The sequence below is a fragment of the Drosophila mauritiana genome, chromosome 3L, assembly GCF_004382145.1.
Source record: "Drosophila mauritiana strain mau12 chromosome 3L, ASM438214v1, whole genome shotgun sequence".
NCBI lineage: Eukaryota > Metazoa > Arthropoda > Insecta > Diptera > Drosophilidae > Drosophila > Drosophila mauritiana.
This window is the reverse complement of record NC_046669.1, coordinates 19,798,901-19,826,226: the sequence shown is the minus strand read 5'-3', so window position 1 is coordinate 19,826,226 and position 27,326 is coordinate 19,798,901. Positions and strand designations below refer to the sequence as shown.

The 27,326-nt window shown below is 47.1% G+C and overlaps 9 protein-coding genes across 14 annotated transcripts; 4 read left to right on the top strand and 5 right to left on the bottom strand.

The window, feature by feature from the left end:
* Window positions 1-70: 70 nt before the first annotated feature.
* On the top strand, window positions 71-1,763 carry LOC117140107 (charged multivesicular body protein 7). The gene is made up of 4 exons (XM_033302869.1): window positions 71-622; window positions 675-894; window positions 951-1,160; window positions 1,227-1,763. Exons 1-4 carry the CDS (start codon window positions 152-154, stop codon window positions 1,670-1,672), a joined length of 1,347 nt encoding a protein of 448 aa, XP_033158760.1. The 5' UTR covers window positions 71-151; the 3' UTR covers window positions 1,673-1,763.
* A 2-nt stretch (window positions 1,764-1,765) lies between these two features.
* Window positions 1,766-7,934, bottom strand: LOC117140105 (rho-related BTB domain-containing protein 1). Of its 4 annotated transcripts, none has more exons than XM_033302863.1 (13): window positions 7,583-7,934; window positions 5,519-5,736; window positions 5,352-5,455; window positions 5,090-5,287; window positions 4,313-4,849; window positions 3,992-4,253; window positions 3,816-3,929; window positions 3,665-3,751; window positions 3,511-3,594; window positions 3,207-3,449; window positions 2,868-3,138; window positions 2,439-2,592; window positions 1,766-2,368 (listed from the first exon to the last, which is right to left on the bottom strand). In XM_033302863.1, the coding sequence occupies exons 2-12, from the start codon at window positions 5,705-5,707 to the stop codon at window positions 2,462-2,464; spliced, it is 2,220 nt and encodes a 739-aa protein (XP_033158754.1). In that variant the 5' UTR covers window positions 5,708-5,736; window positions 7,583-7,934; the 3' UTR covers window positions 1,766-2,368; window positions 2,439-2,461. The 4 variants fall into 4 exon arrangements, with proteins under 4 accessions (XP_033158754.1, XP_033158751.1, XP_033158753.1 ...); XM_033302860.1 differs by having other exon boundaries at window positions 2,439-2,613; window positions 7,583-7,932; XM_033302862.1 differs by lacking the exon at window positions 7,583-7,934 and having other exon boundaries at window positions 2,439-2,613; window positions 3,992-4,250; window positions 5,519-5,707.
* A 365-nt stretch (window positions 7,935-8,299) lies between these two features.
* Window positions 8,300-12,490, top strand: LOC117140103 (insulin-degrading enzyme). 2 transcript variants are annotated; one of them, XM_033302858.1, is made up of 14 exons: window positions 8,300-8,476; window positions 8,612-8,746; window positions 8,808-8,942; window positions 9,000-9,270; window positions 9,325-9,553; window positions 9,604-9,806; window positions 9,896-9,981; window positions 10,034-10,493; window positions 10,552-10,902; window positions 10,965-11,196; window positions 11,258-11,464; window positions 11,523-11,815; window positions 11,873-12,082; window positions 12,143-12,490. In XM_033302858.1, exons 2-14 carry the CDS (start codon window positions 8,679-8,681, stop codon window positions 12,368-12,370), a joined length of 2,973 nt encoding a protein of 990 aa, XP_033158749.1. In that variant the 5' UTR covers window positions 8,300-8,476; window positions 8,612-8,678; the 3' UTR covers window positions 12,371-12,490. The 2 variants fall into 2 exon arrangements, with proteins under 2 accessions (XP_033158749.1, XP_033158748.1); XM_033302857.1 differs by having other exon boundaries at window positions 8,300-8,548.
* Window positions 12,446-13,789, bottom strand: LOC117140110. Of its 2 annotated transcripts, XM_033302872.1 has the most exons (3): window positions 13,411-13,789; window positions 12,877-13,350; window positions 12,446-12,810 (listed from the first exon to the last, which is right to left on the bottom strand). In XM_033302872.1, exons 1-3 carry the CDS (start codon window positions 13,646-13,648, stop codon window positions 12,464-12,466), a joined length of 1,059 nt encoding a protein of 352 aa, XP_033158763.1. In that variant the 5' UTR covers window positions 13,649-13,789; the 3' UTR covers window positions 12,446-12,463. The 2 variants fall into 2 exon arrangements, with proteins under 2 accessions (XP_033158763.1, XP_033158762.1); XM_033302871.1 differs by having other exon boundaries at window positions 12,877-13,789.
* Window positions 13,790-13,927: 138 nt separating this feature from the next.
* Window positions 13,928-16,937, bottom strand: LOC117140104 (protein inturned). Its single transcript, XM_033302859.1, has one exon. The coding sequence runs from the start codon at window positions 16,825-16,827 to the stop codon at window positions 14,218-14,220; it is 2,610 nt and encodes an 869-aa protein (XP_033158750.1). The 5' UTR covers window positions 16,828-16,937; the 3' UTR covers window positions 13,928-14,217.
* Window positions 16,938-18,026: 1,089 nt separating this feature from the next.
* On the top strand, window positions 18,027-22,252 carry LOC117139984 (toll-like receptor 6). The gene is made up of 6 exons (XM_033302688.1): window positions 18,027-18,499; window positions 19,236-19,466; window positions 19,570-19,791; window positions 20,005-21,623; window positions 21,694-21,821; window positions 21,883-22,252. The coding sequence occupies exons 1-6, from the start codon at window positions 18,205-18,207 to the stop codon at window positions 22,088-22,090; spliced, it is 2,703 nt and encodes a 900-aa protein (XP_033158579.1). The 5' UTR covers window positions 18,027-18,204; the 3' UTR covers window positions 22,091-22,252.
* Window positions 22,253-22,564: 312 nt separating this feature from the next.
* LOC117140318 (DNA primase large subunit) lies at window positions 22,565-24,296 on the top strand. Its single transcript, XM_033303166.1, has one exon. The coding sequence runs from the start codon at window positions 22,623-22,625 to the stop codon at window positions 24,222-24,224; it is 1,602 nt and encodes a 533-aa protein (XP_033159057.1). The 5' UTR covers window positions 22,565-22,622; the 3' UTR covers window positions 24,225-24,296.
* An 18-nt stretch (window positions 24,297-24,314) lies between these two features.
* Window positions 24,315-25,779, bottom strand: LOC117140320 (phospholipase A1). The gene is made up of 3 exons (XM_033303168.1): window positions 25,424-25,779; window positions 25,099-25,358; window positions 24,315-25,046 (listed from the first exon to the last, which is right to left on the bottom strand). Exons 1-3 carry the CDS (start codon window positions 25,617-25,619, stop codon window positions 24,315-24,317), a joined length of 1,188 nt encoding a protein of 395 aa, XP_033159059.1. The 5' UTR covers window positions 25,620-25,779.
* A 21-nt stretch (window positions 25,780-25,800) lies between these two features.
* Window positions 25,801-27,323, bottom strand: LOC117140319 (DNA/RNA-binding protein KIN17). Its single transcript, XM_033303167.1, has 2 exons — window positions 26,268-27,323; window positions 25,801-26,203 (listed from the first exon to the last, which is right to left on the bottom strand). The coding sequence occupies exons 1-2, from the start codon at window positions 27,237-27,239 to the stop codon at window positions 26,003-26,005; spliced, it is 1,173 nt and encodes a 390-aa protein (XP_033159058.1). The 5' UTR covers window positions 27,240-27,323; the 3' UTR covers window positions 25,801-26,002.
* Window positions 27,324-27,326: the final 3 nt, after the last annotated feature.

The window sequence follows — 27,326 nt, the reverse complement described above, 5'->3', positions numbered from 1 at the left end:
CACTAAATTAACGGCCCTTTTCAAAGTTTGTTTACAAGCGTTGTATACAATTAATCATTTTGCAACACCACAAACCAGCTGATTTGTTATAAACACACAATCACAAAAGACGCGCAATTTGTATGATTCGGATTAAATTCTTGTTTTAAATATGGGCCTTGGAAGCGTTGACAGGGAGAATGAAACCGACCAGTTCAGCTTCCCCGCAAGCTGGCAGGACAGCGGTAGAATGCAGGTGCAGTTCTCCATGTTTCGATCGAGACATCTGGATGCGGAGGGCTACGACGCAAAAATGAAATTCTGGATGGATTTAATTGAAAAATATCTGAAGTTCAGCGGACGACCAATCTTCAGCCTGCGGGATCTGCAGCTGCTGTTCATGAGGGGTGACCAACTGCCCGCATGCCTGGACACCGTGATATCCGAGATGCACCAGAGGAAGCAGATCCGCTCTCGCAGTGAATTCGAGTACGATCCGGCCAATTCCTGGGGGGGATGGCTCGTCAACAGCTTGGTAAAGCGTCCCCTTTCATGGAGCTGGTCGAAAATCAAGCACAGCGTGGTGACGGAGGACCTGGAAGCCTCCGCTTTAATTGAATGGATTCACCTTAATGCCTTAAACGTATGTGCTAACATCCAATAAAAATAGGAATACTACATAATTATCCTTCCAGAATACTTGCGATTCCATCGCCGAAAAAGTCCTGTCGGAAAACACTGGAAAACTACTGCACTTCAATGCTTTTAAAACGCTTTGTAAGACTCACGGAGTTCGCGTTTACTCAGACAAAGATCTATGCGTTTGCCTGTTGGCCTTAAATGTTCGTCAAATCGTTGGCCTAGAATTTAAAGTAGAAAAAGGCATACGCCAAATTCACTTGATCAAAATACCAAGCAAGTTTTAAAAGTTCCAAAGTAGTATGTATTATTAACTATAATTTTTGTTACAGAAAAACAGGGCGATGATCTTAATATAAGCCAAGAAGACCAGGCCGTCCACAATCTTCAGAATACCCAAGCTCAGTTACTCAAGCAGTTGGAGGACCTAGAGGAGGAGATCAAGGTGAACGATGACAAAGTGCGCCAGTACATGAAGGAAAACAAGCGGCAAATGGCAAAAACCTATCTACGAAAAAGGCATCTCCTGGAAAAGAATCATGGTAATCTTTATTGTAGACAGCCCTTATCTGGCTTTAGTGAATGTTCTTTGAAATTTTTCTAATTAGAACGTCGCAGTCTTGCCCTGCACAACATCGAATCTCTTCTGTCGAGTGTGGATGAGGCCCAGAACAGTGGCGTTGTTCTGGATGCCTACAAGATCGGATCAAATACCTTGAAGAAGGTTCTCTCGAATTCTGGATTGATTTACGACAATGTCGACGAAGTCTTGGCCGATGTGCGGGACACTCTCGATCAGCATCGGGAAGTTCAGGACGTAATGTCCAATAGCGTTGTGGAGAACGCGAGCCAGGAAGAGGATCAACTTGAGCAGGAATTGCGTGAACTGTGCGGAGAATCTGCGCCGGCTACGTTCAGTCCACATATTAATAACAACCTAAGGGCGGAGGTTGTGATTACGGACGAGGAGATGATTGCCATGCTGCAGGATCTTGAGGTGGAGGATGGTACTGTATCGCAATCAAGTGTCAAACCCGTGAAAACTGCGATATAAATGTTGTGTTTCTTTAAATGGCATTTGAACTGCTATATTTCTAAATTTATTAAATTTTATAATGCGTTTTTATTACAAGGAAGAAACGTGAGATTTGTTCGTAATTGCTTTATTCTATCATTCTGTACAAAATGCGTCCTTATCGTAGAGAATTGCTTAGAGCTATGGCTAGACAAATGTTTCCGTAAGTAGGAATTCAAAAATATACATACATACATGTCTTAGGTAAAGGTACAAATATATGGATATACACATGTCTGCGTCCTTCAGCTGTCCACATTCCATGGGATCGTGCAGAACCAGTTGAGTGTACACCGATATATCGTAAGGCAATACAGCGAAATCCTTCGCATCGCCGAGGTGCGTGTGCATACATACTCGTCTATGCTTTGCATTTTATATAGGCGTATAAATATAAGAAATCCGAAGCACTCTGCAGTATGCTCCTTTGTTCTGGGTCGAGCTACGTTGGACTTATTAATCGTTAATCACTAAGGCAAATTTGCGCTCTATATATTGCGTAATGTCAAAAGCAGACGCGCCACGCCCCCTCCATTCCCAATCCCTATCCCCCCGACCACGCTAAATCGTGCCCTTGAGGTTTGTTATGTATGGATTTGGAAAAGTATCAAAATACTTAAAATCGTACAGATGAAACAGATCAGGACCGGCAGGATCACAATGAAGCGCAGTGATCTGGAATCAAAATATCGAAGTAAATCGGTTATATCGAAGAAACCTTACTTTGAAATCAATAAGAACACACCTTCCTTGCCCTAGGGCTGGGTGTCAGAGATTCAGGTCCATGTCCGCCTCCAGATCAATGTGGTTGAGCGAGTTGCCGGCGCTGTTGAAGATCTGATTATCTGCGTTGCTGTTCTCCGTGGTTCCACTCACATCAGTGCTCCGCTTCGATTTACCTAACAGCCAGCAAGAGAATACTTTGACCAAATTTCGCACATTAATATTATGATGATGGCGTTGTCGTTGTAAATGAGCAAGGAAATCAACAGGAAAGGAAAACAATAACGAGACACCTAGCTACGAATACAAACCGCCGTCATGATGCATACTTTATCCTCTAGAGCTAGCTGAAACTAAAACCTGAGCTGATCCTCCGACTGGAGTATTGGACTGGGATGTTAAGTGTGGTGGGATGTGGAGCAGATAGTTCCGTAAAAGTAGCAACACTTACCGCCCGTGAAGCACAGACAGCCCTCGTCATCGCTAGGCGATTCCCGCCTCGAAGTCTTTAGCTTAAGCTCCTTGTTCAGCTCGTTCAGGCATCGCTGATAGTAATCATAGTCCTTCAGATACCAGACTGGAGGCCATCGGTGCTCGCGCAAGTACTCCTGATTATCCTGGTGCAGCGCCTTTAGGCCCTTGAGTGAAAACTTACAAATAAGGTTGTAATTGACGCACAGGTATGACATGCACCACTCGGCCAATTGATGTGCGTTGTGCAGCTAAAAAAAAAAAAGAAAAGTATGGTATTTCGGTATATCATTTTTTTAACCGATCTTTCTATATGTACCTTCACTGGCTCGAGCAGCTTTAGACAGTGATCCACCGTTTCATTGGTTTCGTTCTGGGAAATCAGAGTGAGATCTTCAATAACGCGGCATTCAACCAGGTTGAGCAGCCGCGGCAGGCAGAGTCTATTGGCCAGCTCCAGCAGATTGAGGCACTTGACGGCCGAGATTGGCGGAATCTGGTCCGTGTATAGGTAGCACAGCAGCTTGTGGAATGTGTATATGGTAACGCCAGGGAATACGATCTAAGGTGAAGGAAATTTATGACAACTGTCCTTAGTTCAGGGGTATTGTGCCCGTTCCTACCACATTGGAATGCGCCTCGCGAAAGTCGCCCAACAACATTGCGCGCATGACATCACAACGACCAACCAACACAGCGCGGTGTGCCTGCAATGCAGCAAAGGTAAGTGTGAACGATTGTGCTCCATATAGTAATTCAACAGACATATGTATGTACCTTCATTAAACCATCGTCCAATTCAAAGGTGACGTCACTGAAGCAACCGTCACCAATGCAATGCCGTTCCATGCTTTCTTTGATGCGCTAATGTAAGGAAAAGAAAATGGTTAGGACCGTAAAATATACATCATGACATCAATGCGCTTACCAGGCAAATGTGCGGATTTGGCTCATCGCTGGAGTTCTCCATAACGGTTTGAGGCCTGGAAAGTAGCTGAGTCAGTTGCGGCAGTTCTAATAGATCGGCAGCTTCTCTAATTTCCTGTGAGCAGCGATATATTAATAGGTCAAACTTAACACAGAATATATTGAAACGTTTCCTACCTCCAGATTATCGCAATCCTTGTCAATGGTACCGGTATAAATAAATCTCAGGCACTGATGCAGAGCTTGCGCAGAGATAAGTTTGCTGAGGGTGACAATCGTCTGCAGACCATTTACACCCCGATGGTTTTCCACGTGCACCAGGCGAATGCTCTGCAGAACCGGATGATGCAGCTCCCTGTACAAATCGTTGGACCGCTTAGACTCCATGAGAGGTAACGCCTGGTAGCTGGAGCGGCGCTTCAAGTGTTCCCACATTCTGCTGATGGAAAATGTATTCATAGTCAAATGGGTACAATGCGATCGGGAGGCAGCACCCACCGTTGTGTGCGTGATTCGTAGCGGATCAGGGACTCTGTGTCGTCGTTAAAGTCCGCAATGGTGGCCTCCCCGAATGTTGAGCTGACCATGCTAGATTCGCTGCTGCTCCGCCCGCCCATATCAGTCAGCTCAGTGCTAAGCAGGCGCTGGAAGATGCTGGACGCGGCGGCTAGCATGAACCTGTGCACGGCGAACTTGGTGCCACCCGCCCCTACCAGGACGAGGTCGGTGTAGGCCTGCGACAGGAACATGTTGTAGATGTCCTGCCGATAGTTGCCCACCATGACGGTGACCTCCGGTGGTGGTGGCTTCGGTGGCCGGAACGGCGCCTGCAGCAGAGGCTTCTGCACCTTCTTCAGGTTTGTCATCCAGAAGCGCTGCTGTCGGCGTGCAATCAACGCGGATCGGATGGCATTTTCAAACACCTCGTTCACCCCAAAGTAGGTGAAAACACTGGTCTCGTAGTAGGCCACTCCCAGCTCTTTGGCGACGGCACGCGCCTCATCCGGCATAACCAGGTCACTCTTCAATGCGGCTCTTTAAAAAAAGATTATAGTAATGATTACCTTTAATTTAGTTCAATTAAATAGAATATCTCTGAACATCTAAACAGATTAATTTGTTCTAGTGGGCTGAACATTGAATTATATCTTTAGTGTGTTCTAAATATAATCCATATATAGTGAATAATTGAATTGATTGAAGAACCCGCCCGCGGGTTTTAATTAAAAAGTGAAAGCCACTCAAAACTGGCTGAAACCTGCTAGCTATGCATACCGAACAAAGGTTCCCTTCTCGCCGAAATACGAGAGATAATTCTCATCGCGATACATGTAGCGCAGGTCGTTCTTGCAGCCAACTAGAATGACAGGAACATCCGGACAAAAGCGGCGAATTTCCGGATACCACATCATCTTGCAGTTGCGCAGGGAAATCGGACTGGCAATGGAAAAGCACAGCAGCACCACATCGGATCTGTAGGTCAAGAAGACATCTTATTGATTCGTATGGCAAGTGCTGCTAAATGAGCTCTACACACCTGCCGTATGCGAAGCGCCGATCCTTGTCGTGGTCACCAAATGTGTCCCATAGGCGAAGTGAGACATTTACTCCATCCACCACCTCCCAGGATCGCTCGAGTACCTTTAATGTATAAGGATTCGGTTAAATTCAATACCTACGACTCTCTGGAGAATGGTAACCCACGTCCTTATATATGCGATACTGGTCGATGGCCCACACGGTCGGCACGTGCGTGGAGAGGAGCTGCGATAGCGAGACGTGTTTGTTGCAGGCCCTCGCGCAGATCAGTCGGGTCTTGCCCACGGCCGTGTCCCCCACCAGGACGCACTTCACCAGCTCTTGATGCGGCTGCTCGTTGTCCATTTTGGGCATGCACAAATAGCAGAACAAGCTTATGGAATCTGAAATGATAAGTGTGTTGGCTTTTGTTAATTTAATTTGGATATATATTCTCTTGAGGAAAACATACATAAATGCAAATATTAAGAATAAAATAGACTGCTGACGCCCCTTCTAATATAAATAACTGAACTACGTAGAATAGCTGCCCTAATGTTTTTCAGTTCTGGTAAGCTCTATCGCTGATGCTAAATTCTCGACTAACAATCGACCTGCTAATTACTAAGTTACACAAAGTATCGTCTGCATTAACATTGTGTGTGAAGGCGAAATTGTTCCATCACGTGATTAATTTGATTTTAATCTAGATACCTAAGTGCTTTCCAAATTAGAAAAAGTTTGAAGTAATCTACGCACTGGGAAAATTCACTTCTACGTTCAGTTATACGTAAATCCAGAATAACTGATCTACGCCAATAAGCTATTTTGTTTGTTTACTTGCTGCACTATCGTGAAATCAGATACCTGCTTCGTACCATTTACTGGGAAATCTATTGGATCCCGCAATCGGAGGCTATATAAGCAACCAATTCATTGACCCCCACTTGATCCACTTGTCGCGTAGGAAGTTGGAGTAAGTACCTCGGATACGGAGTGATAAGCTCGCTCACTCTTTGAACCTCTAATTGAACCTAATTGGGCTGCACTAAAAATATATCTGCCTTCAATCCTCCGGTCGCAATGAGCACGCTTCTTCCTGCGTGGCCCACGCTCCACATGGCAATCCATTGTCCGATCTTCTCGACGAGCTGCAGTCTGTCTATTTTGGGACGCGCTTCAAACCCAAAACAATAACCATGCAATTGAAGGCACTTCAAGTGGTCGCCAGAGGCGATCGTTGTTCTCCACAGGAAAGTCTTTTGTTCGTGCGAAGACTTTGAGTTACTGTCAATATTGTGGATCGTTGACCTCAGGAATCGGTTCCATTTTCGCTTTGATTTTCTATAATTTATGTGTTCAATCTATTCAGGGACATTTGAATTGACTTTATGAAGGAGCAATCTTTAAATGTTTTCAAATATTCTTAAATTTACATGTCTTGTATAATTTTCATTTCTGCAAAGACTGATATCAAACACTATCAAATACCGCTCTTATTTTTATTATTTCCTTGTAGAAATATTTGTAAAACATATTATTTAAGTTTCCAGTCTTAAGCAAAGTGAAGCAAAAACAAAGAAACAAAGAAAGGAGAAGTTGTGAAGGTGAACAACTTTTAGTTTTTGAAGATATCAGGTACATGTAGTAGCAAGCATCTGCAGCATAAAATTGGATCGATTTTACAGTTTTAAAAAGTTACTTTTCTTAGTTTTCATTGTAAAATATTTCCACCAACCATTATCTTGGCAAATAAAAACAAAGTTTATTTAGGGACTGGTTCCAAGTTATTTCTCATGCGAGGTGTGAACATGTCGAGTAATTAGGCGTTTTGATTCGCGAGAATTCGCCGAGCACGCCAGCATATTAGCATTATTAACGAACTCTGCGCTGTTTTGCCATGTCTGGGAAGTCTCCTTTCTTCATTTTTGCCAGCTTATTGATTTTCTCGTGCCATTGCAAAACGGCCACAAATACCGTTACCAAACACACACACTCGCACACTCGCAAACAAGGAGGCGTAGAAGGGACTTTTAGGAGGGGATCTTGGAGCTCGGACTCGCCATTCCGGCAAACTTGACCCATTTGGGGGAGAAAAATCGTTGAACACTTGCACTTTTTCGCGAGGAAAACGCATGTTGGTGGGTAAACAACTTGATTAGAACCTAATTCTTCGACTGCTGACCGAAGGGGAGAGCACAGAATTCACGAACTGATGAATCTCCGCGGACATAGCACTGCAGCACTCACCTCTGAAAACGCCTGATCCCACGGATTGCACGAATTGCACGGATTTGCCTCAATGTTCTTACTTTTGCGTATTGCACTTATCAACACGCACACCAAAGCACGGCATTTTACAACAATTTGCATTTATTTCTGCACCCACACACCGATGGCGACGCAGTTTGTGGTTCGCAAACACGCGCAATCTTTACGGCTGGCACAAGTTTAACATCGCTGCGAGCTGGTTGCCGACGGAAGAGCCAGTGCTCGCTGGCCAGGTGCACTATCAATGAAATTAAAAAATAATAAAATGCAGTTACAGCCCGCAATTCTTCTACGCGCTTTGACGGCAGCCGGCCAGTGTTGGACAACGGCGGCGGATGGGCGCGGGGCACTGCCAGACTGAACGGGAATTCACGGAATATTTATTTTTATAATGACTGTTATCAGGGTTGCCCAATATTTATTATATGGTCGTTAGAAAAGTTCCAAGCATTTGAAATACAATTTGAAATCGCCATCTATCCTAGCTTAGTTCAGTCCAAAGTTACACTAGAAAAATTAAAAATCAGCACCTTAAACTTTTTAAGTCTTTCGTATTTGAAAATATGGCTTACCACCCATAAGCACTTTGTACAATTTCTCCAATTGGGAATTTCAAATCTGGAACCACTCACAAAACAAACGATCTGGCAACACATTGAACTAGTTCCGTGTGCTCGGTGAGTTGGCAGCCCTGCGAACAGATGATTATTTGCTATTTTAGTTGTTGCGAAACTACTTAGAACTTATTTTTCGGACCTAAAAGTGATTGAAATTTATTGAACGGGTAACCGACCGGCTCGGAAACCTACTCCACCCACTCTACGATTTCTTGTTGTACGGGCGCTACATAAAGCCGGAGTGGCGCTATCAAAAGTATTTCACAAACTCAATGTATCTTACGAGCAGAAAATCGATTTTTGCCTTAACAGCGGTTTTTGGTCGACGGTTGGCAGCAATAAATAAAATTTCCGCCAACGGGCACCACTAAATCGCAATTATTTCGCACAGGTCAAGTGCATTGAGGGCCAGCATTTCAGTAACACATCGAACGATTGGCACGCTTACTAAACCCAAGATGACAATAGCCGAGAGCTCGCAAAAGTCCGCAACCAGGAAGCCAGACAGCATGGAGCCCATTTTGAGGTGAGTGCACGTTACGCATCTTAAAGGTCGTCGTCTAAAGACAATGACTTGTCGTTTATAGGCTGAACAACATTGAAAAGTCGCTGCAGGACACACGCGACTACCGCGGATTGCAGCTGGCAAATGGACTGAAGGTCCTGCTCATCAGCGATCCCAACACAGATGTCTCGGCGGCAGCGCTGTCCGTGCAAGTGGGGTAAATATGATCAAATCTTCACTCAATGTTCGCCTCTAATGAATATACCCATGGCAGCCACATGTCGGATCCCACGAACCTGCCTGGATTGGCCCACTTTTGTGAGCACATGCTGTTCCTGGGAACCGAGAAATATCCGCATGAGAATGGCTACACCACATACCTTTCGCAGAGCGGCGGAAGCAGCAACGCCGCCACCTATCCCCTGATGACCAAGTACCACTTCCACGTGGCGCCGGACAAGTTGGATGGAGCCTTAGATCGCTTCGCGCAGTTCTTCATTGCGCCCTTGTTCACGCCCAGTGCAACTGAGCGGGAAATCAATGCGGTATGTAAAAGCATTCATTGAATTCCTGACAGAAATAAGACGCCGTCATTGCAGGTAAACTCTGAGCACGAGAAAAACCTGCCCAGCGATTTGTGGCGTATCAAGCAGGTGAACCGGCACTTGGCAAAGCCGGATCATGCCTACAGCAAGTTCGGCAGCGGCAACAAGACCACTCTATCCGAAATACCCAAGTCCAAGAACATAGATGTGCGGGATGAGCTGCTCAAGTTCCACAAGCAGTGGTACTCCGCCAACATAATGTGCCTGGCTGTTATTGGAAAAGGTTCGTTTTAGTATAGTCGTTTCTGGCAGAAAGTAATCAATCTGTGACAGAATCGCTGGACGAACTGGAGGGCATGGTGTTGGAGAAGTTCTCCGAGATCGAGAACAAAAACGTCAAGGTTCCAGGTTGGCCACGCCACCCCTACGCCGAGGAGCGCTATGGACAAAAGGTGAAAATAGTGCCTATCAAAGACATCCGATCGCTGACGATAAGCTTTACCACAGACGACTTGACGCAGTTCTACAAGTCAGGCGTAAGTTTAAGGTACCACTGCGCTGTGGCTACGGATCAATCAGAGGATTCCTCTCTGGCCAGCCCACTGAACCTCTTGTTTAATTATAGCCCGATAACTATTTGACGCACCTCATCGGTCACGAGGGCAAGGGCAGCATTTTATCCGAGCTGCGACGTCTGGGCTGGTGCAATGAGTAAGTTCATCCAGACTCCCGATATCGTAGTTACCATCTATTCCTTTTGCAGTCTTATGGCCGGGCATCAGAACACGCAAAACGGCTTTGGATTCTTCGATATTGTCGTCGACCTGACGCAGGAGGGTTTGGAGCACGTGGATGACATTGTCAAGATCGTGTTTCAGTACTTGGAAATGCTGCGGAAAGAGGGACCCAAGAAGTGGATATTCGACGAGTGTGTGAAACTCAACGAAATGAGATTCCGCTTCAAGGAAAAGGAGCAGCCGGAGAATTTAGTCACACATGCCGTCTCGTCCATGCAAATATTTCCCCTGGAGGAGGTACTTATAGCTCCATATCTGAGCAACGAATGGCGTCCAGACCTCATTAAAGGCCTATTGGATGAGCTGGTTCCCTCCAAGAGCCGCATCGTAATAGTAAGCCAGAGTTTTGAGCCGGATTGCGACCTAGCGGAGCCCTACTATAAAACAAAGTACGGCATTAAGCGCGTGGCCAAGGATACTGTGCAAGTACGTTAAGTTGTATTATGTTGGTCTTTCAAGAAATAATCTTAAAATATTTTTGTAGTGCTGGGAGAATTGTGAACTTAACGAGAACCTGAAACTGGCACTGCCAAACAGCTTCATACCAACGAACTTTGATATATCCGATGTCCCAGCCGATGCTCCCAAACATCCCACGATTATTTTGGATACCCCCATTTTGAGGGTGTGGCATAAGCAGGACAATCAGTTCAACAAGCCAAAGGCATGCATGACTTTCGACATGTCCAATCCGATTGCTTATCTGGATCCCCTGAACTGCAATCTGAACCATATGATGGTGATGCTGCTGAAGGATCAGCTCAACGAGTACTTGTACGATGCGGAGCTAGCCAGCTTGAAGCTCAGTGTGATGGGAAAGTCGTGCGGCATCGATGTGAGAATGCGCAACTCTTATGCATTGAACTCTCAAATTACAAAATGCTTTTTCTCTTGCAGTTCACCATTCGAGGCTTTAGTGACAAACAGGTGGTGCTGTTGGAGAAGCTGTTAGATCACCTTTTTGACTTCTCCATCGACGAGAAACGTTTCGACATCCTTAAGGAGGAATACGTACGTTCACTGAAAAACTTTAAGGCTGAGCAACCATATCAGCATTCCATATACTATTTAGCTCTGTTGTTAACTGAAAATGCGTGGGCCAATATGGAGCTCTTGGACGCTATGGAACGTAAGATATAAGCTTGGACTATCTGGAAAAGAAGGTTACTAATAATCTCACTTTTTTATAGTTGTCACTTACGATAGAGTGTTGAACTTCGCGAAGGAGTTCTTCCAGCGCCTGCACACAGAGTGCTTTATTTTTGGCAATGTGACCAAGCAGCAGGCCACGGACATCGCGGGGCGAGTTAACACCCGCCTGGAGGCTACCAATGCGTCGAAGCTACCCATTTTGGCGCGCCAAATGCTTAAGAAGCGAGAGTATAAGCTGCTCGCCGGTAAGTCTATACACCGCTCAACTTTTTGTACCCAATCATGAGTTCCGTTCCATTAAAGGCGACAGCTACTTATTTGAGAAGGAGAATGAGTTCCACAAGAGCTCCTGCACACAGCTCTACTTGCAATGCGGCGCACAAACGGATCACACAAACATAATGGTGAACCTGGTGTCCCAGGTGCTCTCCGAACCTTGCTACGATTGCCTGCGCACAAAGGAACAACTGGGCTACATCGTTTTCAGTGGCGTGCGTAAGGTGAATGGAGCTAATGGCATACGCATCATTGTGCAGTCAGCAAAGCACCCGTCCTTTGTGGAAGATCGTATTGAAAACTTTCTGCAAACTTATCTGGTAATAGAAAGGTTGTCTAACGTAAACAATTTATAAACAAATTTCTCATATTTTCAGCAAGTAATTGAGGACATGCCACTGGATGAGTTTGAGCGGCACAAGGAGGCTTTGGCCGTGAAGAAGCTGGAAAAACCTAAGACCATATTCCAGCAATTCAGCCAGTTCTATGGCGAAATAGCCATGCAGACGTACCACTTTGAAAGAGAGGAGGCCGAGGTAGCAATACTCCGTAAGATTAGCAAGGCTGACTTTGTAGAATACTTCAAGGTGAGAGAATATGGATCCTTAAAAGTCCATCTTGGTCTGACCACCTCTTTCACATTCCAGAAATTTATCGCAAAAGATGGCGAAGAGCGACGCGTTCTGTCCGTACACATTGTATCCCAGCAAACCGATGAAAATGCCACGTCAGAAGCGGAGCCCGTAGAGATCACAAACATGGAGCGTCACAAACCAATCAGCGATATTGTAACCTTTAAGTCGTGCAAGGAGCTGTACCCCATTGCTCTGCCATTCCTTGACATTAAGGCGAAGGGAGCACGCAGCAAGCTTTAAACTGCAATAAGGATATTGAGGTCTTTCTTAATAGCACATGGTTTTGGTCTCTTTTTGTTTTAATTGCTCGAGAAAAAAACATTGTTCTGTCATTCACAAATATAAAAGAATCTGGATCAACAGCGCGTTCTGCTTGATGTAAGAGCTACCGAGGAGCACGCTGTTCGGGATGGAGAAGCCCATGTCCAGCTTGTTCAGCACCTGTGAACTGAGATCTTGCGTTCTTCGGTGGGTGTGACTTTGATCCAGTATGGAAATTTTGTGCTTCAGCTGGATATCTTCGGTCCACTTAGTGTTCTGGAAAATTCCGTCCATTTCTAACAAGATGTTGTTGCTTTGGCCAGTTTTAGATTTCGGGTTAAAGACGCCGTATCCCAGTTGCAGGTTCAGCAGCTCGCGATTCATGTGATGGAAAGTGCACTTTAGTTGCAGGGACTTGCCTGGAATTGGATTAACAAGAAACAAGATATAACTACGCGGTAGATCCTCCCCAAATACTGATATACCTTTAAAGCTGAATATCGGACTACTGACAGTGGCCAATTTAGGTGCTTTGATTAGTTCCGTAACGTTCTCCAGCTTCCAATAGTAAGTGAACAACTTTACATCCTGATCGGCCAGTACAGTGTTATTAAACTTATCGACTTCCGTTTCCCGAGCTCCAAGATTTGCGTTCGTCTCCAAGTTTTTCAGAGTAGGATTCTTCTTGAGTCCGAAGTCTGGAGCAACTTCGTTCTCCTCGGCTTTCGAATTGGTTGAATTGGAAAGCTTCTTGGGAGGATCGATTGGCTTGAAGATTGGCGGCAACGCAGCGCTGGTGATTGGCCTCACAGTCGGAGGTGGAGAGGGCAGAGATGTGGAAAAGGCTGTATTGAGCTTAAGTCCATTCGCCTTGGCCAAGTGCACCAAAATCAGTTTCATTACACGAAGCTCTTCGTAGAGCTTGTTCTCCAGACTCCGGAAGGCCATGTTCATTTCATCTGCACACAAACCACAAATAATTTCAAGATCAAACGGGCAAGAGACCACTGACCACCCACCTGATCCACACACTCCCTTAAGGGTTTTTGTGGTGACAGCCTCGGCAGACGCCTTCACCTCACCCGCAGTCACAGTGCAAACCGCTTTCTGCACTTCGCTGGGCAGTTTTGGAGAAGCTTCCGTATCCGAGGGACTCGCGGTGACGTTGAACAGTCCACTGCCCGATTCCTCCTCCATCGCCATCGCCGTGGAGCAGAGAGCAAGGCACAGCATCCACGTAGCTGTCATCATATCCATCCACCAAGAAACCTCTTCTGTTGGAACACCCAAAAAGAACTGTCGACGAATCTGGGGAAATTGGCAACTTGGGGAGCACCACCTTGAGCCACTCGTTCACGTGGATTTATTGCTCGGCGTGTCTCTTGACTTCTGGTGCGTGGAACTACTTTTAGAATGGGACCCTCCCACCGAACTCTAAAAATAGTGGACACTTCTGATGGCTTCTCTAGTACGAACTATGAATGAATGAAATACATTCGCACGATTCTTGTGTTTTCCTCTAGAAATACCTTCATATATATTTATTCGCTGCGTTTCAGATGAAATGTACACAATTTTTCAATTTCTTAGAGTTTTGGCAAGCTTGCGCTTTTCGAATTTCGAAAATACAAAATTGCACTTCCCTTAATTGTAATGCTTTTGTAATGGGATTGTTGAAAATGATTAATTATGCATTCTTAAATATAATTTTAAAAATTTGTTTGAATACTTATATAGAAGTAATTTGTTTAGTTAAAGCCACATTTTAAATATTTGTGCTTATATTATAGCAAGAATTCGACTCATAGTAGTATCCTGCCAAGATGTCATCCCATGGAGAAGAAGGACAACCGGAAGGCCATTTCGACTATGTTCTGGGGAACATCGGACCGGTGACACACGTACACTTCCTTGGCTGGCGACTGAAAGAGGCGACCAACCACCTCGAAGCGACTGCTCGTCGGGGATTGGGATTGCCCATCCGTTTTGGGTTGCGTGCTGACCTCCAGGGTCATGCCGTGCTCCTTGACCAGCGACACTGTGTGGCTACTGTGCCCGTTCGAGCTCGGCTGTGCTCTCGAGGATTCCGATAGCTGCCTGCGATAGTGCTTGGATTTCTGCAGCACGGCGTGGATTATGTGACACGCCTGACGAATCTCGGAGAGGTAGCTGGAGTTCTCGGAACTGTCGGTGAATGGGGCAAACAAGGACCCATTGGCGATGTCTATGTAGACGTAGTGCAGCACGGAGTTCTTCCAGCCAGCGGATATATTGACCGGCACCACGTTGTTGATCTCCTTCCACATGGACTCCGTCATTTGGCTCTGGTTGTGGCTCTCGGCCCCGAGATTCAGTCCATAGTGGAGTGGATGCTGTACGGCGAAGTTCTCCCAGTCGGAACCGCTGTCCGAGTCCTCGGCAGCACCATGGATGGGGGTCAATCGCCTGCGACAGGACTCGTCCTCACTGGGAGTCAGACTGTGTATGGAAGACCCACCCAGGGACGAGCAGAGTTGGGCCTCCTCCTCCACCGAAGGACTCAGCACGGTTAGCTTCTGCTTGAGGAAGGACTCCAGCCGGTTGTTCGGCTCCTTCTCCTGATCCCTGCTCTCGCTGGCAGTGGCGTCCAGCACCTCCGGTCTCTTATTGGAAACGGACCAGAACATGGCCAGGGATTCAATGCCGCATTGCACCAGGTGGTCCAGCGTCTCCTGAATCTCCTCGATGTAAAAGAGCGATGGTCCCACCACCGCATCCGGCGCCATGTCCGGAGCATCGAAGATCTTCAAGATCACGGCCAGACTCAAGTGGTTCTTGGTGCAGATGGTAAGGAAATATCGCCCTGTGGCACTGGGCAACACTATCTCCTCCCACACGTACATCTCGCGAACTTTGATTCCTGGAGCAGCTCCGAGCAACTCGAAGATCCCGCGGCAGCGCAGGAATCCCTCTACACTCACCCGCACTTCCGGTGGCAGCAGGCTGGCCACCAGAAAGCCATCGTAGTACAGCGCACTGCCGTAGATGAAGAACTCGCGATGGGTGGTGAGTGGCTCGTCGTTCCAGTTGCGATAGTCCATGGCCTCCATTTCACTCAGAGCATCAAAGATGCGCAGCTGCGCTTCCTTGGGCAGTGGCAGACTGCGGGATTGGCCCAGGAGCTCCTCGAAACGAATATGACCATGGCACCGGGCTACGAGCCGGGTCCTCTGGATTTCACAAAAGTGTCGCAGGAACAGCTTCAGTCTCGAACTGTTCCCCGGCTCTCCCTCCTGGTTGAAGCTCTCCAGGACCAAGCCCGGCAGAGAGAAGCGTATGTATCCGATCAGCTCATCCGATCGCAGGCTGCACTCCGCCGCACTGCAGAGTCCTCCGGCGTAGGCGAAGAGGACTAGGAACCCATTCAGTCGGCGGTAGTTGACGTGGTATTGCACCTGGTCCACCAACAGCCTTGAGCTCAGCGGCTGGGTGTGCAGTTCACTGAGTACGGCGTGCAGGGTGAGGAAACTCCCACGGGCCTTGAATAGGAAGTTGTCGGGGGTTTCCGGAAAGTAGTACAGGGAATCCTGTTGCTGCTCATGCTGATAGCACTCCGGCGGGAGTAGCAGCATAGCAAAGGGCATTCTTATGTCCACGGAAGTACCGGGACCACCGAAGTTCCCCTCCGTTATCAACATCTGCTCAAACTTCTCCGTGAAAATGGGAAAGTTCTCCACCTTGCACACCTGCTCCTCGCGAACATTTTGATTATACCCCGGATCGGTGGGGGAAACTGCACTGGCCGCACCGCACGACTGGAAGCCTAGGCACACCTGAGTGGGCTCCACGAACTGCTGGAGCAACTCATCCACATTGCTGGCGTACAGCTCTATGCCATTCAGGGATCTAAACCAATCTCCCCGCTTGATGCCGTGCTGCAGTGCACTCAGATCGTGAACGAATCCATCGACCATCAGGCATTCTGGTTGGTCCGCAAAGGGCAGCACCCGGAAGCCCAGTATGGACTCCACCGCCGTGGATCGTCGTCCGAAACGGAAGCGGTCGGCGGCTGTGATCACCAGATCCAGTTTCTTGGGATCGGGGGCAGCCGTCTTGAACTGTGAGAAACGGAACTCTTGCGGCTCCGTCTGGGCATCCAACCTGCTCGGGCCGTGGGACTGGTTTTGGTTCTGACTCTGATTCTGATTATTGCTGTGCGGCTGGCGACGCGACGACTTCTTTCCCAGGCGCAGCGATCGGCGCATGAACTCCACCCGCCGCTCCGCCGAGACGCCAGTCTTCTCGCATCTCACATACTCCATGTAGAAGAGACTGCCGTCTGTGGTCACGTACTCCTCCCAGTTGGCCAGGTCGCTGCCATCGCTGTACGAGTTGCTCAGCGAGGAGTTCGAGCTGGAGAAGGCCTCCGAGGGCAGGCTGCCCGGCGATTTGCGCATAGTTCAGCGGGTATTGTTAACTGGGTGGATAGCTATATTAGTGGCCTACTATTCCAGGTACACACTCAACTATCTTCCGCCGATTGATACCGCCTCAGCTCAGCTCTGAATGTCGACTGAAAGCCGAGATCCGATCTCAGCACTCAAAACCAGTTTCTAATTCAGCTCTGGCTCCGACCAGCCCCCTACCATTCCACTCAAATTCCAGCGGGAAACGATCCACTCTCTTTGTGATCTGGTTCTCTTTCAACCAGGGGAAACTCAAAACCCACCATGGGTTAGGAAAAGTATTGTCACCATAATACAAAACTACTTTCTTTTCTTTTTATAAATGTTTGCTTTTAAAGATTAGACTGCAAACCAGTTTACTTCTGGATTTCGCCATTGATATTAAGTTATAAATAATAATCATGGAAAATCCTTATAAAAATAGAGCTCCGTCTGCGAAATGCTGACTCTACACAAAGTCGCATTGAAGATTTGGTGGAACTTAAAGCAAAAGATTAGAAGATTAGTAAAATGTTGCTTCCTCAATGGCTATCCGATGATCATTTGTCATAGAAGACTACCGCAGAAGCCCTATCTCCCAATAAATTCTTTTACGGCCAATAACCTGTGTATCTGATATGAAGGGAACTGATATAATTAATTGGGCATTTGTGCAGCCGGATGTTTCAGTGGCCAGCTTTCGGTATCGCCGATGGGCTGATAATCTAAGATTTGCCAAGTGATTTTTCTTATCGGTTCCCGGACTGGACGCCGTAAATCAAAACTTTTCTATCTGCAATCGAAACAATCGAGTAGTATAGAAAATGGTGTCTCACTGAACTTACTATGTGCTGGCCAAAAGCGAGCCGTGGCTATATCGGTTGATCCAGACCACCGAGCCCATTGAAGTACGGGCCTAATAGCCGTACTCCGACGACCAGATAATTATCCGATAAGGAACTTGGCGTGGGCGTGAGGCGGGACGCTCAGTGCCACCGAAAAAGCGATACGCTGATAGTCCCGGGCCATTCAAGGGAAGATATTGCCAAAATTGATAAGCCGTATCATGGCAGAATTAGCCGCACATATGTATCGCAGCTACCAATTATTTCTGCTGACCAACGGAGCAGGCTGGGTCCTCCAGCCAGTCCATTGCGCGAATCCGAGGCGTGTGCTTCGTTCAGCCGCGAATAAAGTGATTGGCGGGAGAGTTGACCGCGGTTAACTATCACAAAATGTGGCTTGGATTTCGGAATAACCAGTGAAACTGAATGAGTGGCTAAAAAGTGTATAGAACGCGATTATCTGTGCGATTGTGAAATCAAACAGCTGTCAAATCTTATTTATAATCCCCCATTACAAGCACTATAAGTGCGCAATTCAGTGAATATGTCTCCAAAATATATATGGGATGTGATCGTATTAGTGTGCCTGCTCCTCGGAAACGTAAGGGAAGCATCCACCGAGTTTTCCATCCAGGATGGCTTGATAATAGAACCAGATTCAGCCACAACATCCAGCGAGGAGGCCGAAGAGGTCAGCAAGGAGAGAACGGACCTCAAGTCCCTCATGTTGAAGTACGAATCGGATGATGGGAACAGTTGTCTGCTGGATATGATCAAGGACGAGGTGATATGGTGGCTGTTTCCCAACGGAACCCTCAAGGAGAGCACCAAGAAATACGGTAAACCTATCCAAAAGTCCAATAAAAACCGCTGCCTAAGTTTCAGTTTGATTGGGCATTGTTAACAGCACTCAAAGAAGTGATATACTTATACTTTCACGCTTCCGGCAACGCGAATCGACTGCTTATAGAAGGTCTTTGGTGTTAGCCTTATCCCACCAGAATCGGTAACATTATTATGGAACTCCTTATCGGTAAAAGCTCTGCATAACTACACCAGGAAAAATTGAGAATGACAAAATACCGAGATCGGTTGTGCTCAGCGAACTCAGTGGCATCAATCATTCTTATGAGATGTCTTGATTTTGAAACGAAAAGGATCTCAAAGTTTATAATTTTAAGCGGAAGCAGTATCAGGTTTAAAAGATAGAGAGAGAGCGGCAAGTGAGAGCAGTTATTTGTAATCTGAGAACGGTTCGATCTCGATGTCATGATTCGATCTTGGCTAGATTTTGAGATCGAAATCTGAAATCGATAACGATATCTAGAACGGTTTTTTCTCCGAGTGTAGTAGCTTGGGTTGGATTTGGCAAAGCTACTCGCTACTATCTCGATCTTAGCGATAATATATTGTATCTCTTCGAATGTTTACACCCGGCACTTGTTGAACTTAGCCTGTATTCCCATAGTATACCTCCTAAGTTAATGTTTTGATTCTATAGGATCGGTTACTTTAAATATATTATACGTAAATACAACGAGTCTTCTGAACGTATATATATTTACTTATTTAAAGCGCACAAAATGTATTTGGATCTGTCCCACGGTAATCTTAAGGACGACACTGACCTGTTCCGAGAGGCGAAACTTTCGAGGAAGGCTACCATTTGGAGGACAGAAGTCTTCTCGGCCGCATTCAATACGTTGACTGCAGCTCCGTTCAGGACGCTCTACTCCATGAGGGAATCCTTGAAGCTTTTATCACTGCGAGGGAATAACTTTGCCGAACTGATTCCAGATGCTGAAGGTAAGCTTGGCCGGGATTGATCATTGTCACTTGTTGGGAGCCGGAAACGCAATGACACAATGACACACGTATTCTGATGTCCAGTTACCATTCGCCATTTCAGCCTTTGCTCGATTTGTAAACGAGTCCCGCTTGGAGGCTAGTAACTCGGTACCACACCATTGTGAACTACTACTTCTACACAACACCACCGATCTGTATGATCGGGAATGCTATCTCTACTTTAACAACAACACAAACATGGCACACTCGATCACAACCGGTAGAAACTATACGAACTTTATTAAGGTCTTGAAAGATCGGTACGATCAGCACGGAAGTTCAAGTAAGATCTCAACGCACACACAATTACACAACAAAGACATTTTCCTAAAAGTCCTCATGTCACATTTAATCACAACTTGATATCTGTCATTAAATGGCTATATTCCTGGTTTCATATCTTTTAAAAGGTTCTTACTATGTATCCGTAGGATGTATGAGGATGTTATATGTATCTTAAGTGTTCTAACACGTTATTTCTATATCTCTTTCTCAGCTCAATCTATAGCCTGGGCTACCTTTCCTAAGATGCCCCGACTTGTGGAGCTGGACATCAGCAACTGCAGCATCGAGTACGTGAGCAAGGAGGCGTTCAAGAATGTCAGCAATCTGCGGAGGCTCTTCATGTCGGACAACAAGATCATGACGATAAGCCACGACACTTTCTACTACGTCCAGGGAGTGCAGTATCTCGACCTGTCCTTCACCAACTTCCTGACCTACAGCTACCAACTGCAGTTGCCCACTCTGGAAATGGCCTTAAGTCTGATATACGGCCTGAAGATACAGCAGAACGTGTTCAAATATCTGCCGGAACTGATTTACCTGGACCTCTCCCACTCGAAGATGACGAGGAATAGTGCGGTGGCATTTGCCCATCTGGGGGACAAGCTGAAGTTCCTCAGTCTGTGCTACACAGCCATTCCCATGGTGAGCAGTACCATCTTCAAGAATACGGTTCTAGAGGGCCTCGACTTGTCCGGGAATCCCTACCTATCCTACAACATCATCGACGACGCCTTCGATGGCATTGCGAACACACTAAAGTATTTGTACTTCGAGCGATCGAATATTAAGGATTTGGAGTGGTCCAAGTCGTTGAAGAAGCTGCAGGTGTTGGGCCTCGCGGGTAACAACATCAACGCTCTCACTCCGGCCATGTTTCAGTCTCTGGAGTCCCTGGAGATCCTCGACTTGAGCTCGAACCATGTGGGCAATTGGTACCGCAGTGCCTTCCACAACAACTCCGCCCTAAGGGTTTTGAACCTGAGGAGCAACACCATCAACATGCTGTCCAACGAGATGCTGAAGGACTTTGAGCGATTGGATTACCTTAGTCTCGGGGACAACGACTTCATTTGCGACTGCCATTTGAGAGCGGTGGTGGAGGTGGCGGCCACCAATAATAAGGATGCAGACTGCTCCTATAAACTGCTGAACTACAGTCAGAATGCCGTAGGTGAGGAGGTAATATCTCTGGCGGAGTCCCTGATTATAGATCGCAAGCTATGGCAGAGTCGCTATATTCCCTGGCTGCAGAAGAGTTACTCCAACATTAGGGAGTTCAATCGAGCGAATCATATAATCAAGCTGCGCTTCTCCTCCGAGGACTACGTGGTAGCCAAGTGCTCCGCGGCCCAGCCCTACCACCTAGAGGACATTGACGGAGATCTTACCCTGAAATTTCAGCTGCTCGACTACGAGGCCAGTCAGTATTACTGCTTCAACAACACCGATCAGCTGCAGGTGGATGAGCTCAACTGCCAGATCAGGTCGATGAGTGACCTCACCGAGGAGCTGCACCGCGTTACGAACACAGTGATCGCAGTCATGGGCAGCATAATTGGCGCTTGCATCCTGGGATTTATCATTTATCTGAAGCGCTGGCACATCCACTACTATTACTCTTCCCTGAAGTCCGCTGCCTTGTTGTCCAGTGCGTCCAAGGAGTCGGTGGACAAATTCACAAACATATCCCAGAGAGATCCGAGTGCCGTCTACGATATATTCATCAGCTACTGCCAAAATGATCGGCCCTGGGTGCTCAATGAACTACTGCCGAACGTGGAGGAAACTGGGGATGTGTCCATTTGTCTGCATGAACGAGATTTTCAGGTGAAGCTTACTCATCTAACAACATTGACTTACTAATAAAGTGAATCCTTAATCCTTAATCCACATGCAGATTGGAGTGACCATCCTGGATAACATCATCTCCTGCATGGATCGCTCGTATTCCCTAATGCTGATCATATCCTCCAAGTTCCTGTTGAGTCATTGGTGTCAATTTGAAATGTATTTGGCACAGCATCGGTAAGGAATCCTTATCTGTAAAATTCCAATATAAAAATCAATAAATGTGGGTGTATTGTAGCATTTTTGAGGTCAGCAAGGAGCACTTAATCCTGGTTTTCCTGGAGGACATTCCACGCAGAAAGCGACCCAAGACTTTGCAATATCTCATGGATGTGAAGACGTATATAAAGTGGCCGACGGCCAAGGAGGAGCGGAAGCTGTTCTGGAAACGTTTGAGGAGATCCCTGGAGGTCATAGGGATCAACTCCAGAGAGATCAGTGTTTAGAAAACACGTAATTTTATCCCAAGAGTTCTAGTCAGTTGTGCACGTACCTGATATAGTATATAAACAACTTAATTACACTTTTACGAAGACGAAAGTTTCCCCACAGTAAACATAGTAATAAGCAAAAATAGCTGCTTAACATAGGCATAGTCTATAAATGTTATATTAATAAATAAAGGTATTTAAGTTTTTAAGAGCTTAAATGGGTGATGTTTTTTAAATATCTTAACAAAGGCAATATGCGTAATTTAAACATAACCCAACGGCTGGACACTAAGTCAGCAGAGCTACGGGCTGGGAAATATCTAACAATGCGCCACACAATACATTAGTACCAAATTGACTGATAATAACAATTAAAAACGTTTAATAGTTAAATACAAATTGAATAAGCCACAAGCATCGATAATGGGCGAAAAACTATCGATAACAATTGACACAGCTGATATTGGCCATCAGTATTTTGCGCGCCAAAACAACAAACGGGCATTCCACAAATTGTAAATTACTTTAGCGCTTCGCACGACGCAAAATGGAATTTGGTCTGAAGAAACGCGCGAGACATGAGGTCAAGGTGGAGGTGGCCAGCCTGGAGACCAAGTACCCGCACAACGTCATGATGTACCACTATCCGCCGACGGAGGACGTGCACATAGACGAATTCGAGGAACTGGCTCTGGAGCGCTTGCGCCTTCTCCGCGTCCTGGATCGCGCAAGCACCCGGAACCTGCGCGTGCTCTCAGATGAATGGAAGGAGATCGTGAGTGCAGACCTGACCCGCGAGGGATTGCGCAGCTATCTAAGGCTCTGCTCCAACGGCGGAAGCGGCAAGCACGAGGCGGATATCCAGACCCGCAGGCGGGACTATCTTTCGCACTTCATACTGCGACTGGCCTACTGCCGCTCCGAGGACCTTGCGCGCTGGTTCGTGGCCCGCGAAATGGAGCTTTTCCGGTACAAATTCGCCGCACTCAGCAGCGCCGAGGTAAAGCAGTTCCTTGAGTCCAACGGCTTCGAGATTCACCCCCTTACCGAGGCCCAGAAGGACGAAGTCAAGGACGGCCTGTACGAGAGCACTGCCGGACAGAGCGTGGCCAAGATCGAGCTGCTGGACTTCTACAAGGTGCCCTTCACCCAGGTGCTGGATCTGGTGCGCGGACGTCGCTGCTACCTAAAAGCTGGCTACGCCTATGTTAACACCCACGACCTGGTGTCCCTAGTGGGCACCAAGCAGCAGGACGAGATCGAGCAGGGCCTGCAGGCTGCTAAGACTATGGTGGACGAAGTAGAAGCCGACGATCGCATATCCCGAACGCTTAAAGCTCTGCATAACTCGTACACCGGTAGGGATTACACCGTTTGTCGGGATGCAGCTGTGCCCATCGAGTCGCTCGATCAGCTCTCCAAGACCTCCATGCCGTTGTGTATGCGCATATGCCACGAGCACATTCGCGCCAACCATCACATAAAGCATACCGGCCGAATGCAATACGGCCTGTTTCTTAAAGGAATTGGCGTGACGCTGGAGGATTCGCTGCGCTTCTGGCGCGAAGAGTTCACCAAGAAAATGGACTCGGACAAGTTCACACGCAGCTACGAGTACAACATTTACCATAACTACGGAAAGAAGGGTTCCATGGTCAACTACACACCCTACTCGTGCGCCAAGATCATCAAGGATGTGGCGGGGCCGGGCGATTGCCACGGCTGTCCGTACAAGAACATGGACCAGGGCTCGTTGAAATCCAAGCTGTCCTCCTATGGCCTGTCAGCCAGCGCCATCGAAGAGGTGATGTTCTTTGTGTCCCGCGGTCACTACCAAATTGGATGCGGAAAGTACTTCCAACTTACCCACAATTCATCCGTCGAGCCGAGCATCAATCACCCCAACAACTACTTCGAGGAGAGCCAGATGGCGATGGGCAACCGGCAGAAGCGCGCCAATGGTTCTGCTCCGCCCAAGGCCAGAATCCGTCCAGATATCAAGGGCCATGGGGATCGGTCCATGCTGATGGGCGATGATGACGATGAGTTGTGGCGAATCGCGGAAACCCAGGAGCGCATCATGCAGAGCCAAAAGGACATATCCGAGGCCTTCAATGATGATCTAGATCTTACGCAAATCGATTACTAAACGTTGTACGACATTAATTAACTAAGGTATATATATATTTAAGCATCGTAAATAAGAAAAGTTATATATGTATATTCTATGGTTCGAACTTCACCTCTGGCACAGATAGCACGTTTTTAGCCTAGGATCAATAGTGTTCTCCGAGTTTCGGCCGTAAGGGGGCCAGCCATTGACATCTACGTAGTACATGCCCCTGGCTTGGGGATTCATTCGATAGCCCATCGGGGAAACTATGCCAGCAGAACAGTCCCGTTTTCTTAGCTCATCCCAAGAAGCGCACTTCTTGCCCATGAAGTTCTTCTCCTGGTGTGGATATGCACTCTCGGCGAAATACTCAACGGCTCGGGTATGAGAGCATCCGATGGTTAGGCAGCCCGGCTGGATGGGATGTGCTCCGCCGGGATAGAAGTCCACATCCCCGAGGGGTCCACGCTTGGCCAAAATACCAATGTTGGTGTGGATTATGTCCACTAGCTTGGCATCGCCACGCGTCAGTCCTGGCAGAATCTTTTCCCGCCTGAAACATGGCTTGGCCGGATCCAAGCCAGTTATCCTAGGTATAAGTTTTCCGGTAAGCTTCTTAAAGGTCCGACCAGCAGTGCCCATAATGTGAGCTCCTAGTGAATGTCCTACAAAGAAATCAGAACCTGAATTTATAGAGACCAAGGATTCCTCTATGAACCCACCAATCAAGTGGATGTTTCGAAGTGGGGTCAGCTCTATAAGGTGGGTCAGACCAACTCCAATATGCTCGCCAATTAAATCCGTGTTCAGCGCCGACCACGCGTAGAAGGTGTCCACATAGTCAGCCGCATCTACAATCTGAGATGGAATCCTTAGATATATACTTTCAAAATTGATCCACGAGACGAACCACAAAATTCACATCGCCACGACACATGAATGCCTTGGAGATCATCGAAATGGCCGAGGATTCGTTTACAGTGTTTGTCCATCCGGTGGCCAGAATTACCACCTTACGTCCCTTGCTGAACCGAGAGTGCTTCCACAGCTGCGAGGCCTCCAGCAGGGGCACACTGTAGTTCTGGCACGGCGTCATGTACTGAAAATGCATCTTCCTTATGTCCGGAGTGATTTGCGCAGGGATTCTGTCCATAAAGAGGGTGGAGGAACCTGGCATTCAGATCACAATAACATCAATGTTTTATATGTTTATAAACACAGAACGTTATCCTTACACACAGCATCAATTATGTTGGAGGCCCATTCGAGTGGAGCAGCTGTGAGTATGTTCGCCTTAATGGTAGCGATGTCAGTCAAAAGTCGAGGCACTACATTCCACCAGCTTCTCGTCGACCTGCCCTCCTCGTCAGCAGCTATGTCTCCCAATGCTCCGAGGCGTAAGAGGATAACAATGACACACAGAATCCGCATATCCCGATTATATCCCGACTTTACCACACCGATGCTGGAACTAGTTTAAGTTTTGCAAGTATAGGAATTATCGCTAGTAAAGCGGCCATTGTTCGCTGGTTTTATTGTTCCCAAACTGAACTCAAAAACATTGTTTACATACCCACTGAAATATTCATACACTGAGTAAATGAGAGTGTTCTAGTTATTTTCATTAAAAAGTCATGTTTTATTAACCCAAATGCTGAGCAGGCCAAGTTTAAGTAACGAACTTATTATGTGCAGATTTTTGTCTAGTTCGCTTTCAGCCTTTCTTCGAAATGGTCAAAAAAAGTTTCCACTTACATATATTTCAAATTAGCTTAAAAAGGTACAACTATAGAACTTAACTTAGAAAAGCGCAGCTAGGCGCCATGCAGTTTAGATATATCTTCGTATTGCACGTTGTCTACAATTCTGCCTTTGAGAGGACCGTGCAATATTTCCACGCTGACTGAATATCTGCGCTCGTCCAGTTTCCTTAGCAGAGCCTCGGATCCACGATAAGCGCCATTAACCACCATGACAGGCTTGTCCAAAGCGGGGATTACCGTCTCCAAATGAGCCTGGAAAACAAAAGAACACCTTGGTAAATATCGCTTATAGGCCAAAATTGTGTTTCCATCTTACTTGATCCACTTTTAGCTTTTCCCCGGTGTCCAAGAACTTGATTTTGCCCTGATATCTGTCAATTACGTCTTGGACAACCGCTTTTTGTTTGAAGAACTTGTCGCCCATGGATTTGGAAATAAATTTCACCACGATACCCTTGTGCAGCCAGTAGTCCTTGCGGTTGGCACGCTCCTTTTTGCCTTCCTCCTGCTTGATGATCTCGTCCAGCACCGACCGCGTTTGGCTGTCTCCAGCCACGGATTTGGGTTTCTTGAACACCTTTTCTTCGGCTTCAGAGGCAGGTCGCTTGGCTAGAGCGGATTTCCCTAGCACAGTGTCGGGCTGGAACTTTTTCTCAAGGCGAATATCAAGCTTGAGTGGTTCGTTCTCCTCGCGCTTCAGCTCGGTGAACTTCTCCTGGCCTTCGTCCTCCTCACCGTCCTTGGCCTTCGCCTTTTTAATCTGCTGCTCAATAAAGTCGGCCATACGCTCCTCGTCGTCCTTCTCCATCTTCTCCTTGCGATCAGCCTTCGCCTGGCGTTCCATGGCCTCTGGACTGCGATCGATGTAGCTGACAAACCAGCCCTTCTCCGTCTCATCCGCTATCACTTGTCCAGTCCTGCCAAGCCACTTCACGTAGTCGGACAGGGTGAGCCACCGCGTGGCGTTCATGTGGATGTGCTCCTTGTGGGCAATGTACTCCTGGTAGATCTTGTTGGCGCTGGTTCGTTTCGTGCCGAATCGGCGGCGAAGCAGCTCCATGTAGCCGTCGGAGAACTCCTTGCTGAAGCTGTGTAGAAATTTGCCAGGATTGTCCGCAAAGAGGAGCAACTGGCGCTGGTGGGACTCGCTCATCGTGTGGCACTTGAAGCCGTTTTCATCGCGGCACTGCTTCTCGCACATCTGGCAGTACCAGCGCAGCTTCTGCAGGCCCTTCGACTTCATCTTGTTGGCCAGGTACTTGGGCGTACCCACTTCGGCGCGACCCATCGTAGCTCCTTTTTATGTGCCTGGTTGTACAAATAATTTCGCAACAAAAACTGATTGTTTTGATCTCACGTCGAGGTATGACCGTGC

Bases quoted from the DNA above. Each gene is read 5' to 3' on its own strand.
- LOC117140105 (XM_033302860.1), bottom strand. From the start codon at position 5,707: ATGCCCAAAATGGACAACGAGCAGCCGCATCAAGAGCTGGTGAAGTGC. The intron at 5,456-5,518 runs GTGGGTTACCAT...TATACATTAAAG, and splicing joins AGTATCGCATATATAAGGAC to GTACTCGAGCGATCCTGGGA. The intron at 4,850-5,089 runs GTATGCATAGCT...CTTTTTTTAAAG, and splicing joins GAGAAGGGAACCTTTGTTCG to AGCCGCATTGAAGAGTGACC.
- LOC117140103 (XM_033302857.1), top strand. From the start codon at position 8,493: ATGTATCTTACGAGCAGAAAATCGATTTTTGCCTTAACAGCGGTTTTT. The intron at 8,549-8,611 runs GTTGGCAGCAAT...TATTTCGCACAG, and splicing joins ACAGCGGTTTTTGGTCGACG to GTCAAGTGCATTGAGGGCCA. The intron at 9,271-9,324 runs GTATGTAAAAGC...CCGTCATTGCAG, and splicing joins CTGAGCGGGAAATCAATGCG to GTAAACTCTGAGCACGAGAA.
- LOC117140320 (XM_033303168.1), bottom strand. From the start codon at position 25,619: ATGCGGATTCTGTGTGTCATTGTTATCCTCTTACGCCTCGGAGCATTG. The intron at 25,359-25,423 runs GTAAGGATAACG...TCTGAATGCCAG, and splicing joins CAACATAATTGATGCTGTGT to GTTCCTCCACCCTCTTTATG. The intron at 25,047-25,098 runs GTTCGTCTCGTG...ATTCCATCTCAG, and splicing joins GTGGCGATGTGAATTTTGTG to ATTGTAGATGCGGCTGACTA.
- LOC117139984 (XM_033302688.1), top strand. From the start codon at position 18,205: ATGTCTCCAAAATATATATGGGATGTGATCGTATTAGTGTGCCTGCTC. The intron at 18,500-19,235 runs GTAAACCTATCC...ACTTATTTAAAG, and splicing joins GGAGAGCACCAAGAAATACG to CGCACAAAATGTATTTGGAT. The intron at 19,467-19,569 runs GTAAGCTTGGCC...TCGCCATTTCAG, and splicing joins ACTGATTCCAGATGCTGAAG to CCTTTGCTCGATTTGTAAAC.
- LOC117140110 (XM_033302871.1), bottom strand. From the start codon at position 13,648: ATGGATATGATGACAGCTACGTGGATGCTGTGCCTTGCTCTCTGCTCC. The intron at 12,811-12,876 runs GTATATCAGTAT...ATCCAATTCCAG, and splicing joins TCCGATATTCAGCTTTAAAG to GCAAGTCCCTGCAACTAAAG.
- LOC117140318 (XM_033303166.1), top strand. From the start codon at position 22,623: ATGGAATTTGGTCTGAAGAAACGCGCGAGACATGAGGTCAAGGTGGAG.
- LOC117140107 (XM_033302869.1), top strand. From the start codon at position 152: ATGGGCCTTGGAAGCGTTGACAGGGAGAATGAAACCGACCAGTTCAGC. The intron at 623-674 runs GTATGTGCTAAC...TTATCCTTCCAG, and splicing joins TTCACCTTAATGCCTTAAAC to AATACTTGCGATTCCATCGC. The intron at 1,161-1,226 runs GTAATCTTTATT...TTTTCTAATTAG, and splicing joins TCTCCTGGAAAAGAATCATG to AACGTCGCAGTCTTGCCCTG.
- LOC117140104 (XM_033302859.1), bottom strand. From the start codon at position 16,827: ATGCGCAAATCGCCGGGCAGCCTGCCCTCGGAGGCCTTCTCCAGCTCG.
- LOC117140319 (XM_033303167.1), bottom strand. From the start codon at position 27,239: ATGGGTCGCGCCGAAGTGGGTACGCCCAAGTACCTGGCCAACAAGATG. The intron at 26,204-26,267 runs GTAAGATGGAAA...TTTGTTTTCCAG, and splicing joins AAAAGCTAAAAGTGGATCAA to GCTCATTTGGAGACGGTAAT.